Source organism: Ruditapes philippinarum, unplaced genomic scaffold, assembly GCF_026571515.1.
Source record: "Ruditapes philippinarum isolate M1 unplaced genomic scaffold, ASM2657151v2 ctg10087_1_1_1_1, whole genome shotgun sequence".
NCBI lineage: Eukaryota > Metazoa > Mollusca > Bivalvia > Venerida > Veneridae > Ruditapes > Ruditapes philippinarum.
This window is the reverse complement of record NW_026855257.1, coordinates 48,994-63,893: the sequence shown is the minus strand read 5'-3', so window position 1 is coordinate 63,893 and position 14,900 is coordinate 48,994. Positions and strand designations below refer to the sequence as shown.

The 14,900-nt window shown below is 30.7% G+C and overlaps 1 protein-coding gene across 1 annotated transcript; it reads right to left on the bottom strand.

Moving 5' to 3' along the window:
• Nucleotides 1-10,481: 10,481 nt before the first annotated feature.
• On the bottom strand, nt 10,482-12,327 carry LOC132742658 (5-hydroxytryptamine receptor 4-like). The gene has a single exon (XM_060731127.1). It carries the CDS (start codon nt 11,856-11,858, stop codon nt 10,881-10,883), a length of 978 nt encoding a protein of 325 aa, XP_060587110.1. The 5' UTR covers nt 11,859-12,327; the 3' UTR covers nt 10,482-10,880.
• Nucleotides 12,328-14,900: the final 2,573 nt, after the last annotated feature.

The following is a 14,900-nucleotide window of genomic DNA, read 5'->3' as shown; positions in this document are numbered from 1 at the left end:
TAAATATTATATATTGTGATAAATTTTATACGTTCGAATTCTGGTTTGCTCGATCTCGACCTCTCTAAACAGCTTAAACTTTTTTCAACATGGTACAAACGATTGCCAACCATGCTCACATAAAACATGTTCACCGCCCTAGCATTTGATGTTCTCATAAATCAAGAAATTTGTAATTAAAAAACTATCCATGAGCTCGTTTTTATAACCAACTGAAAATTTCACACGAAATATTGAAAAGCACACTTTAACGAACATACGGTTCATCAACATTTTTTTGTTTTGCATAACGACATTTCAAGTTATACATATGTTCTTCATTTGCTTAACGATATTCAGAGAGCTATAGATACGTGTTAAGATAATTGGTTGAAATTAAAACGAAGATTATCTTAGAAAAATCTTTATAACTGTAACATTTGCAATTGTATTAGATGAAATGAAATAGAAATATGCCAAAAAATGAAATGAATAAATGAATGACAGATGAACAAGTGTTTCTTGCAATAGAAGCCACGCCTTCAGTAGCTTTCATCCCCGTTACAAAATGCTGCGTAATGTTAAGATGGGAAACAACGAGAAAAAAATAGTTCGGCACTTCAACATATGGTACCGTATTTGTCACTAACATACTAAGAACCTTTTATCCGTTGAATCTACATGTTTAAATATATCTTCAAGATATGTCTGTATTAATGAACATATACACCACTCTTTTGGTGGCAGTTATATGTCTCATTAAAGGTTTCATGCTAACTACCGAATGAATACATCTACGGATGTCTAAATTTCCATGTTTAAATGTTCTGCTTAAGCCGGTCCTTGCGGACTTGGACACTAGCTTGCACTTTCCAGTAATGCTTATGAATAGGTTCAATCAAACCTAACTTGCACCTTTCTCTCTATACTAGTATCACTCTTCAAAACTTTTTTTGGAATCATTTACACAAACGCTCTAGTTGATACTACCTTATGGAAACACTTTTCCAATTACATTTAAAAGCGTATGTATTAAGTCAGGCGTAACTGATACGAGTAATTGATACATTTAAGTCTAACGTTAGAAATCTTCTCACGACTACCACAGTTTGACCTCAGTCACATCTTTCATAACTTTTATGCCTCTCCAAAGGTATACAGTGAGTGAACGTTTGAAAGTCAAAATAAGTTTACATTTTGCAGTATTAATATTTCTTTTCAATTTAAAAATTAACTTCGCATGAATTATTAATAAATCAGTGGCCCTATGATGCTTCTGTAAATATCCATCGGAATTTACCTGTACTGACGTTTAATTTATTTAAAAGAGTGGGACAGTCTTTTTTATATTTTAGACAGATTGATATATATCAACCTAAACATTTTCTAATAGAAACTGTTGGTCAATCACCATTATAATAGTCAATCGTTTGAAATATATCGTCAATTCAGCTCAATTTGACAATTAAAATAATAAGCACAATGTCACTTTAATACGATTGTATTTCAGGCTTATGCCAAGTATCAAAATTGAACTAACTGAAATACATGATTCTTGTTTCTGAACATAAAGGACTTGTTTATCATTTCTATTTCGTATTAGAACATAATTACACAAACAAAATGCATTACCCAATAAAATTTGCAATGTATTTGATAACATAACTATTGTAGGTGCGAAATGAAGTGCAAGATATTTCTTAATACATTCATAGTGTACTCACTGTCACAACGTATTAGCAAATTTAGCAAATCAAATATATATATCAACAATGCTACCTTAACATATAGCATCATGTTTTTGTAACACAAAATATTTCTAAAACATTAAGTAAATAACATCTGTTCAGAACAAGATTTCTATCTAATTATGATGTAGGTTTGTATCTTATGTTAACACAAAATCGCCATTAACATCCTAAAATTAATATTCATTTTCCCGAAACGCAGTATATTTTGCCAAACACGATTTACTTTCCAAAATAAGGTACAACAAAGGATTGATAAAGCATAAACACTATATGAAAATACGCCGAAATATTACAAACGATGATATATGGTAACAAGCAAACTGTGAAAATACAAATGATCTTGCAAAGCGCAAAAAAAATTGCGTGAAGTCCGTTTTGATAATTAACCACAATTTTTTGTTTGTAGCATATATGAATATATGAAAAAGGTCTACACACAGCAATATATCAGTCAAATGTTAGATAAGTCATGTGTATGATCGACGCAGAAGTAAATGAAACATCTAATCTATTCATGATAGAGCATATTTCAGACGAAATGAACAGTTTCAAGTTTACAAATTCGTTGGCTATGCTTAATGGCATAACCAATAGTCCGGCACACAAGTCGATTATTGCCAGAGAAGTTAGGACACATCTTGTAAAATACTTCAGCCGCGCCATGACAAAACCAACATTATGGGTTTGCGACCAGCATGGATCCAGACCACCCTGCTCATCCGCGCAGTCTGATCACAATCCATGATGTTCGCTGTATGTTTCTCTACTTATAGGGTTTGTAAGCGAACAGCATGGATCCTGATCAGACTGCGCGGATGAGCAGGCTGGTCTGGATCCATGCTGGTCGCAAACGCATTATGTTGGTTTTGTCATTGTGCGGCTCAGTCTTGTGTTTGTGTCTGCGAGAAATGTTAACAATTAACGCAATATTTGACAAAATTGCCCCTAGCAACAAAACACAAACCAATGAAAGCAAAACTTACTTTGAAATTAAAATTCAATTTCTCATTTCCATGAGCAAGAAACATTTTTGTCAGTATATGATTATATGTTATTTATGCTGTGTTCTCCTAAATTAATCAGATAGTGTTAGTTAAGCAGAATAATGCGAACCTCGTTTATATGCTATAACTTCTGTAGCAAAATTTTCCAAATATGAATTTGAATTTCATTTTCAGTCACAGTAAATATTCACAATTTCCTCCGTTTCATATGTAAGGGTATATTGTATTGATCCTTTTATGAAAATAGAAACTCCAAGCATACTATTCATGATCATTTGTTTAAATCGTATATTTACATTTAACCTCACTCGTTGTATCCAATTAAAATCATGGTGAGAAGCGCAAAGTATTATCTTAAATTGAGAAATGCTTATGTAAAGTGTTATTCTAAGATAGTTGATATGCAAATTCAAGTTCAAATTTCATTTGAATAAAGTAGCATTTGTTTTGATTAAATTAGCCTAGGAATAAAAACGGACTAAATCCCTGTTAATATATCACATAAAGATGAAATTGCTTCGACAATACTCATCCATTGCACTGTTACAAAACATGTAATAAATCTCGTGCAGTACATTTGCTGCACGTAACACACACACGCACGCACGCACGCACACCCACGCACGCACACACATAATACGTTTTATAGATTTAAACAATCTCTGTCCATTCAATAAATAAATAGATTAATCTCATGTTTGAAAGGCGCTCATTTAGACTGTTTGCAGATGTATGAATAATTGATGAGCTATTATCGAAACAGTGACGTCTTTTAATTGAATAATTTTAAACGATAACATACATTCCGTTTCAAAACATTTACAAAATATTCAAAAGCTCTTCTGGGATTTTTCTCTGTGATGGAAAATTTCGAGGTTTTCAGTATAAATAATTTCATACAAAAGAATAATGTTTTCATTATTATGTTTTCAATTTTAATTTCCTATGATTTCCTGATAAAAGGTAATTGGAGTGCCCCCACCTTCATGTCCTCTCATGTGTTTGTTCGTTGCTCTTCTTGTTATCTTACCGTTGGCATATGTATATTTTTTGTTATTATTAGTTCTTTTTAAAATGACCATGTTGAAAAAATAAACGATAATCAACACGCACCTTAGATTAAAAATTAATCATAGAATATAAGATACTAGATTTAAGTTGAATTTAAGCGCATTAATAATTTGAGAGAACAATTTATTGCAACATTATATTTGGCAGATTTGAGAACTAACATCACAAAAGTATTCAAGATAGTTTGATTATAAGAGTATCGAACATTAGATGTATAGTTTATTATTTGACGAACTGACCAAAGCGTCTTCTATACGGTGAAAGTTTCGTTCCGTAGCTTCTATACGAGTGTGCGCCGGTTTCTATCGGAATATAAACTAGATCATAGTGCGAAGGTTATTTTCACTAATTTTATTTAATGTTGCCAAAAATCCGTCATGACTGGTCATTAAGTGACATAAAGTTAACCTTTTATACAAAGTGAAATATGTTATAAAAACTATATAATAAAAGTTCTGCTTTGTCATCTATTGCCAAAACCTGTAATTGTATGTTAGATTTTCTCTTATTTGAAGAAAAATAAAACATAAATTCATAAATATATAAATACCATAATTAATGATTAAGATTTATTTATCATTATGGCATCTCAAAACAGTGTTTAGTTTTGTACCCTCATCGAGTGTCAATTCTGCAAATATCCGAAACTTACATTACACATTATTGGATTGAGTTGAATTCTATAACATGCTATTCATCCCACAGGTGTTGGAAATGAAAGGTTGTTCTGTTTATACACAGGCCTGATAAACTTTTGGTTTAAACCGTTGTCGGTCTGGCAGTCGGCGTTGTTAAACCTCCTTGTGTAGTAAACCCCGTTTGACCGTTGGAATGGTAATGTCAGTAATGACGAAGAAGGGCTTCATATATATTACGTAATCATCAGAAAATAGAGACAATAGCAAGAAAAATGGGAGTTTCTGAGCAGGAGGGACTGAATTGCAGAAGCGTGCTCGGTGTATATACACCCAAACTACTGAGCATGTATGAGTCAGAAGAGAGATCTTTAATTTAATATCACTTGTTTACTGATAATAGCATCACAGATGCTGTTGAATGCATTATATGGTATTTCATGGGTAAACGTTTTTATATAATAAGCACAATAAAATTCTAGCATTATTACAGGATATCTTTATAATAAAACAATCAAATGTACAATTTCAATTTTGAATAATAGCATAAAACTTGAAACTGAAAGAAATAATTACATGAGAAATATGTATTTAAGAACTAATTTGCTTAAAAAATATCGATAAAAGACATGTATATGGCAGGTAAGAAATAACAAATTAAAATGAAAATATAAACTGTACTAAAGGAATGCTTCTTAATTCTATGCTTAAAACAGGAAAAGAATGGGTGTCTCTTGATCAGTGAAAGGGAGTTCATTAAACATCAACCATTGTTACTAAATACTCTAACCACAGGGAAAATAAAATCTCTTGCTATCTAAAATGTTTTTTCTCAACAATCAGTTGAGGGACAAACTTTAACCCTGGACCTATTTGATAACATTGCTCACTGGAGTGAACTGTTTGCCTAGATACTGAGGGGCCTTGTTAAACACAAGGGAAAGGGTTATTTGGTCAACCTTCGCAGCAATTTTTAACCATCCAACCATAAAAAACTGGTCATGACCTATGTGTGACCTTTTATCAATATTCAGAACAAACATTATCAGATAATTTTCAACATTACAAAATTATAAATGAAGGCGCAAGTTCAAACTGTCACAAGGGAAATCTCCTCATGTATATAAAGGTTTAGTCAATTAGTCGAGGTTTACTGATTGTTGTGATACATTTCAAAATTGTCATGTTAGATGATTTAATAAATCGTATCTGTTTGAATCTGTTTGACTAAATTGACTTAATACTCAAAAATCAATCATAAAAGAAACTAACCTTTGCGTCTTGAAAACGAATTGAAACGGAACATTTTCGTTTGTAATTTATTTCTTCCTTCTCCTTAAGCTTTAAACCGATAAATCAAGTAAAAGTAGAAATCCTATTTAAAGAAACAAACTAGGATTACCGAAGTAACTAAAAATAGCTTAGAATTCCGTAAAATTACTTCGTCTGATTCTGCAGAATGACGGAATCGCCCGAATTGTCACGATTGCAGCGGAGACTTAGACTGGTTTCCCGTTCCATCATGCATTAACAAATGTAAGCAGGAAACCACCTAACCGGAAAACTTTTTCAAAACAAAAGGCTTGCGGCCACAGCCGCAAGCCAAAAAGAGAAACAAAATGGACCTGATGTCGAACAAAAACAAACCTTTCACTAAAACAAATGTGTCCGTTTCGGATATAAGATTTATAAAATTAGAATTTTTACCAAAAAAAATTATGTTCAGTACTTTTTGTATTTATGATCGGCGCAGTTATACTTAATATATTTGGTGAAGTAACATTTACACTCTGACTGTCAATTTATCATTAATAATTCAATAATTAGACAAAATTACCAGTATTAATATCAGCCATTTTCTACTTTGTTCAAATGGCTGGAAAGTAAGAATTTCTGATTAGAAGGAATGTGCGAAAGATCTTATTATGAAAATCGGCGAGGTGTTCCGAATTTAAATGAGCAGCAAAGTTTCGGTGCACGGTTCATTCGGTCATATGATAGTGATTGAAGAAATTGTAGCAATAGTATTTACTGTCAGTATTTTTCGAAACAGGATATAGTAAAACGTTTTTTCTGGAAACAATGATCAATTTGTATAGTTTTAAGGATTAAATACGGAATGAACAACTGTTTGACGTGTTAAATTTAACGTAAATGATATTTTATAATTTTAAATTATTTGTTCACCTCGATATTATTTTTTTTTTAGTATTTTGAAGCATAAATTGCGCTTATCTTTTTTCTTGATTGGTGCTAATGATTTTTAGCTTTAAACTAAATGCATCAACTTGAATTTGAAATATGGTTGCCGCTAGTAATCATTCTCAACACTGCAGAGGTCTCCAAACAAGGCAGCCGTATTTGAGGAAATGCTACATAATGAAAACCTTACATAACAGAAAAAAAACTGTGTCGATAGATCCCTACTCTGGCCTATCATATGAATGTTCATAGATTTTACCACAAACATTGGAATGTGCTTTTATGTTATCAAATATATTGCGATGAAATTCTTATTGTATCCAGTAATCTGATAATTAAAATTAGACAGGTTAGTGATATATGCATACACTGTGTTGACCGATTGTAAATATTAAGAGATTCTTGTTAGAAAAGGCAACATTTAAGGAAAGTTCAAAATGAATTGTACAAATAAAGTGTATGTAAACAATAAAGTTAAAAAATTAATCTCTAATGAAGGAGAGAAGAGCCGTTGTTGTAGCCATAATATCCTTCGGTTGATAATACAGTATTCACGTTGGAATACTTGAACAACCCAAGTTAAAATGGTCAAATTGAAGAAACTAAAAACACCAAAAACATGTATACACACAACAATTATGATGCGCTGAACAATCGTCAAGGATCGGAAATTTAACAGCTTTGATAATATGTATGCGGCGTCTTTTTACGGCATCCACACGGCACAAATAACACTGATGTGGCAATAAAATATAGAAGAAAACTTAAAAGTGTTGGAATCAATGATCCCACAGACCTGAAAAATATAACAACACTGAAGGGAAGTACGGGGCAACTTGAAAACTTGCATTGTGGCATTTCTTGTTATGACATTATTTTATATAAGCTTTTAACAAGGGAGATATACTGAACGAAGATAAGGGGTGAAAGGCTAAAACGTGTGTCCAAAGCACAATAACAATTAAACATTCAATGACTTTTCTAACAGAAAGTTTAACCCTCGACCGGCTGAATTTCGTGAATGGAGATCCCAGCTTTAACTTTAAGAACTGCTCTGTCATTTATAAAATTGCGTCTGCTTTTTCTTGATGCGCAGTAATGTTGCAACGTAAGCTTATTAGAACCATTTGCAAATGCGAATGCTTACATGAATGACTCTAGGCCCAGTTTACACCAATCCAAGTCTTGAATACAAGTATCATATTCCCTTGTCTTGCATAATGTAGATAACCTACTTAAATGAGTTTTAAAGAGAAATTATGTGACATCCAAGAAGATATTTTTTTTTTACAGAAACATAAAAGTATTGCAAAGACATACTTTTAAGGTATATATTCTGGGCAATCTTAATATAAGACTTTTCAGTAAAAATTGTGCGTTATTATATGTTGAAATGGCCATTTATTTAGCTTATCTAAATGTGACATGTAAGAAACTTGACTAGGTGTAGACGGACCGGCAGACTTTCTAAGTAAGGACTTACATAGTATACTGCATGATCTTGAAATCTTGAAAACACGGTAAGCAATGGTCTTCCGATAAATCGCAAGCCCCCAAATAGGTTGAACATCAAATTGTATAAACTTATATTTGACGATACACTTAATAAAAATGCAGTTATGTTAGTTTCTTTAAAATTTGTTACAAAGAATGTTTTACGTAACCAGAAAACATTTCCAGAACAAAATAGTCCTTTTCTATTTTTAGTAGATTTGGCAATGCTTTTTCGTATAACCCATTCGCTTTCAAATAAAAAACTTACAAATACCATATTTCGACAAATACTGTAATCACAAAATAAATAATAATTTTACGATGCATATATTCCTGACCTGTCTGATTATAATCATTAAATCAGCAGCCCGGTATCAATGTCAAGGAACCTATTAGGACACTGAACAAAACTTGAGAGGGCACAAGGGTTGAATGGCTAGGTCTACAATGGGCACATTTTCCAAAATTATTTCACATACAGATAAAACAGTAAAAATGTATCATTTAAAAATATGTTAATAAATCGAAAGAAATTTAGTATAAACATCTTAAAGATAAACGATATAACTTTGTTCTAGCAAAACGTATTTTATTATCTTCTTAATTCATATAATATTTATGTTATATTGTATCATGTCTCTAACACTTTCCAACAACACCCATATAATAATTATAATTCTTTCGTGGTTTGGTTCGATTCATTCTTGGTGCCATGGTGGTCGGCTGCGTTCTGTGAACGTTGCCTTGCTTAGTTGGTCGTTGATAACTATCGACGAAAGGTTATGTTATGTTATTGAATATCTGACCTACTCTTAAAGAACAATTCACTTTAAACTGAACCTTTACTGAATGTTTGTACACAAAATAGTATCATGAAATTGATATTATAATTGATTAATAACTTAAATTTTTACAATTTTTAATCACACTATAATTTTAAAAGAGAGAAAGTATAATAACATCTAGTATATTCTTGTCTTTTTAATGAAAATATTTTATAACTAATCGAAAAAATGATTAACATAATCATAAGAAAATGCTATTGTATATTTTGCTTACATTTCTTTGCTTTAAAAGTATAAAAAACAAACACATAAAGCATTCAATCTTTAGAACAATGTTAATTTGTTTTGAAATCCATAACGATAAAACATAATTATGATTTTTAAACAACTAAAGTTGGTCCATATGAATTGTTGGCCAAATAAATTATTTATTTATTTATTTATTGAATCAATGGTGTTGCATATGCTTATGTAGATGATATTTTAAGCTAGCTCTTACACAGACAAAACTTATAGTTATTATTGATTCATTTAAAGAGACATTATGATAAATGTGGTCATATCAACAACACTTATATTGCTAACCATTTTAAATTACACTATACAATAGATAATTCTATTTTAAGAAATTATACACTTTATCTCAATATTTAAATTGTACTTTAATTAGCTTAATGACATCTATTGCATAATAAATATACATCTATTCTTTTACATCAACATAAGTACACTAAATACAATATGATTACTACAAAATAATCGTGCAACACAATAGTAAATCGTGTCTTTGTTTTTATACAGTTATTTGAGATTATTACGAGCGTATAGATACTGTTAGTTTTATTCTAATGTCTCCAATTTTTTATAGTATGAAAACTGCTAGATATAAAGTACTAGTTGGGAGAAATTGACTTGTATAATTATTCTAAATATAACTTATTTGTGTGCATGCAAAATGCCCGGTTTTTACACTGTTCCCCTGGCAAAAGCTATTTCATCAAAACTTTCATAACATTAGACACGTTATTCTTATAAACTGTTGTTTTCGAAATAGATTTTGCATGTCTCGTTCTATATAAATTGTTAAATACACCCACATATGTTATAATACTGATATTATTTGTAAATTGTCTGTTGTTACATTATATGTAATCTTGACAAAATAAAGAAATATTGTATTGTACAAAAGGGTTGGACGAAAATATGTTATTATTGTTGGTCCTCCCCTGTTAATATTAATCAGTTACATAAAGTAAAGATACATTAATATTAATGTAAATTTGAAATTTTCATAGATAAATGAAATCTACTGAAAACAGCGATGAACAAAAATAAAAAACAATATGTATGCAGAGATTTTAATTTAAAATGTTTAAAACTACAGACAATAATATACTTTTTCTTTGAGCAAAGACAAACCTTATAAAAATTGATAAGAAAGGATACAAATAGCAGCATTGAAATGTCAAATAGTTTTTTTTCTCATAAAATAGGTAAGACGTTAAAACAGTGTATTCCATACAAAATAACTGTACTATTATCCAAAATACAAGGAATGGTTCAGCTAAAAGCAAAAGAATTTTCGTTTTTGAAAGCTTTAAAAAACGTTAAAACATTACAAACTTAACAAAAATAAATACAATGTAATATCAATTGGGGAAGGGGTTTAAACTACACTGCAAAAACACGTTTGATAATTCATAAGTATTGCCGGAAAACTTAAATTTAAAGTTTTGAATGACAAGATATTTTTCTTTTATTTCCTTTCAAAATACATGTTGTACTATATCTATGAATATTTAGTATCACTATTTTAATATTTCTTGCAAAAGATGTTTTGTCATTGAAAAATAAATTTCTTTAAATTTTTGTTAAGTTGAACAATTCAAAACATATATGCAATATTGAATCAACTTATTATAAATGAATTAATTATAAGTAAAGACATTTTTACCATGTTTACCTTTTCCCTATACATGTCTTACTTTGTAAAAGAAGGAACAGCAAGGGATTAATACACGAATTAGCATATCCTAGCCAAATAACCGCTATCTCGACAATGTAAGGCATGTTGTATTTTGTGAATACTAAAATCTTTGTAACAATGAAGAAAGGTGACCAGAAAAGAAAGAAACTTCCTGTAAGAACTGCTATTGTTTTTGCAATATGCAAACTCTGGGATTCACTTCCGTTCCTATGATTTCGACTTTGTCCGCCACAAGTCAGATAAAATTTTCTTTTTGTACTTTGTTTCCGAACATGTTTCATAACAAGTGTGTTAAACCCGAATATGAAAAATCCCGGAATGAAAATGGTAACAGACGATATGATTAGATCATAATATATATTTACAACAAATCTACACTGTCGGGAGACGTTCTCTATGCAAGTTAATATAAACGGATCAATTCCGAGATGGTGAAATCCCGGCATGATGAAACCGAATGAAACTGTTGCAACAAGAATCCAAGACATAATAAACATTATAAACATATTCTTCCTGTTGCACACCCGTCCATATGAAAAGGGTTTACATAAGGCTATGTAACGTTCAAAAGTTAAAACAGACAAATGAATTATTGATGCAGACGTAAGCATGACGTCTAAACTGTTCATCGCAGAACACGCTGTTACTCCAAGTAATTGTTTCATTTCCATGAATTCATTTGCAATACTAAATGGCATCAAAGTTATTCCAACAAGTAAATCTACGGTTGCTAATGACGTTAGAAAAAATCGTGTAAACTCTTTGTGTTTCCGCCTTTTGTTAATGTACACAATGACAATTGCATTGAGTATAAGTGCACCAAACATGAAAACAGAAAGAACTAAACACAAAATTATGTTTGTAACAAAATCCAACTGTGTAGTTCTAAACGCGGAGCAGGACACATTTGTCTGGTCATAAAATTTGTCTTTGTTTGACATCATATCCATTTTGTTTCTCTTTCTGTTATGTGAAAAATAAACATTATCTATTTGCTTGCAACCTGCTCTTTGATGCGGCTCTCAGAATTGTAACATTTCCTTCTGTGATGCTATCAAACTGACGAACTCTTTTGTATCTAACTTATATACGAGTTATTAAAAAAACATTTAGTATTGTTTTTTATATTTTACATTATTCCTTTTTTATTTAATTGTAACACCAAACATTTTTACAAACTTAGCCGTACAACGTCAGTTGTATTGTACACACGCGAAACGCGCTCTAATATAAATCTATCTATGTACTTATGTCTGAGTCAATTATTTATTACTATGCTTGCAACATGTTTTTCATGATTCATGCGCTAAAGGTTCAACGCTCGCAAAACAATACTGCCTATCAGCCAAATTACAAATATATCTTTAAATATGTTTCTTCACCATATGTGTTTATATAAGTTTAGGCATGAATCACGAAATAAGAAATATCTAAATGATAAAATAGAGAAAAAAAATCTTTAAAGAACGCCCAAAATAACAATCAATTGAAATTGTTGTAGACTCGTTTAATTTAAAAAAAAACTTTATTCGAATTAACCTTATTCATGCCAAAACAAACACGTGACTACAAAAATAACTATAATCCATCCGTTTATAAAACTATCCCATCTGCCATTTCTAAATTAATAAAATAATTCAATTTTGTTTTCTATCTTGCAAGTTTGCCAGAAATATCAAAAGTCCACTTCACTTCAATGTTTAACAAGTCTCTTCTGACTAAATCATTTTATTAACTTTCATTTCGATGTATTTCCTCTGGGATCGCATTCACCAGAGTGTTAACGAAATTTAATTTAGCAAATGATAGCAAAATACCCTGCAGGTTTATCATCAATTATATATCAAAGATTGGTATTTCTATATATATATATAGAGTTAAAGCAAACACATGCTAATGGGTTATTTGAGATAACATTGGTCTTCAATATTCATCATTTTCCAACCGTAATGGCCGTATTACTTAAAGTACTTTTACAATTTTACAATAGAATAATGACCTTTTTACATGATGAATATTGTGAATAAACATCAAATTATTAACGTAAACTATTAATTAAAACATTATTAAAAACAAAGCTGTATCATTAACAATTACTGTTTTGCTGTAAGTTAGACATACTATTTTTGCTACCACAACATAGCAGCTATGTATTTGGCTAACTTACAAACTTAAAAATATATTTCTTTAAGTGAATTGGTCAATAATTGAAAGTCTGCAAAACCATGAAATATTTTGTTGATATTATCCATCATACATGGCAACAAACCGCAATGTCAGGAATAATATATTGATCTTAATATTAATACCATTAATATTGATAGATCCCTACTCTGACCTTTTATTTGAATAACAATAGATTTAACCACAAACATTGACATGTGCTCTTTTATTAATAAATATGTTGTGGTGAAATTCTTATTGTATCCATTTATATGATAATTAGAATTAGACAGGTTGGGGATCTATGCATTCATACTAAATTTCCCCCATTTGTTATCAATAAAATATTTTGAGATGATATTGTGAGTTTTTACTTTTAATCTATTATTTTACCAGTATTTGAAATACTTATGGACAATCTGCCCATTGTTGTTCTATTTGCATTTAAATGTTATCATTGGTTTACAAATCTCTCAAAGAAATCTCAAGCTGATTTGAGCGTTTATTTAAATTTACTTTGTAAAGCAGTAACTGTTGATATCACATTTGAAATATCATTCCATACAATGGTAACATAAAGTAGTCGCAACCTGCCAACTCGCCCGTAAAAAGGGGAAAAGGGTATAAAAGGGAGTTTTTTTATATGTGCAGAAAACTGTCAAGCAAGCCTTACTGTTTTAAATGTGTTTTAATTTATTCTGTGTTATGTGCTGAAGGACAAAACTACTCTTATCATTATGAACATTCTTGATATTAAATCTTTAAATTTACTAAATATCAAAACTAGTTTCATATTAGAATTATTGATTTAATTAATAATATCCTCTTAAAGTTATCATGCTTTTGATATTTTAATTGTATTAATCATATTTCTTTTTTTATCCATTATAACTATTTTACAGCCTTGTAAGTGTTTATAAACTATACACATCATTCATTTTGGAAATGTCTTGGAACTAACTGTGCATTTATGCACGAAAGGATACTTTATAAGATATAAGAACGAAGAAAAATAGTTTAACTTTCCTTTTTGTCGTAGTTCTGTTATGGTTTCTAACATTACAGAAAATTACAATTTTGAGGAGATTTTACACATTCACTGGGCTTCAACATGTATAGTTATCTCTTCTTTATACATATACGAGGGGTGTTCCAAAATTAATGTTACTCGGGTTCTATCTCGTGGAAATCGTGCTATATGAACTCAAATCCATTACATGTCGATAGCGTGATACCTTGAGAGTAGTATTTGGTCAATATCTCGCTAACCTTGGTACTGTGTACATTGTTTTGCAGCGTACTCGTTACACTCACACAAATATGGTTGGAAAGAGAGCTGAAAACGTGATAGAAATTAGCCCCAATATCAAAGGTAGGCCTCTGTTTGGCTTAAAGTTGAAAGATATTCGATGTTTTGTTATTATGGAAGGTCAATGTCCGTATGTGTTAGTGAGTTGCTATTTAAGCTGGAGCACCAGCAGCTGAAATATTATGGTCCTGCAACAACAACGTTCCAAAAATAACATTTAGACCAATCATGAAGAAAACGCAAGGTACACTGTTCAGCAATGTGAGCCAAGAATGACCACTTGACTTAAGCAGTGTTCATGGATTTTGAAGAAACATTTTTGGTTAGTTAGATAATTTTAAGTGTACCACATATATCTGGACAACCAAAACAGATGTGGGTCCGACTTGAAAAGTCAACTTTTGTTAAAAAAATCCGAAATACAGTCTATTTAAGGCTTTCGGCAATCTTGGTCAAGGTGACGAAAAATGGGGCAGTTTTTCCGATCAAAACAATATAAATAATGATACTGGCCACCAAA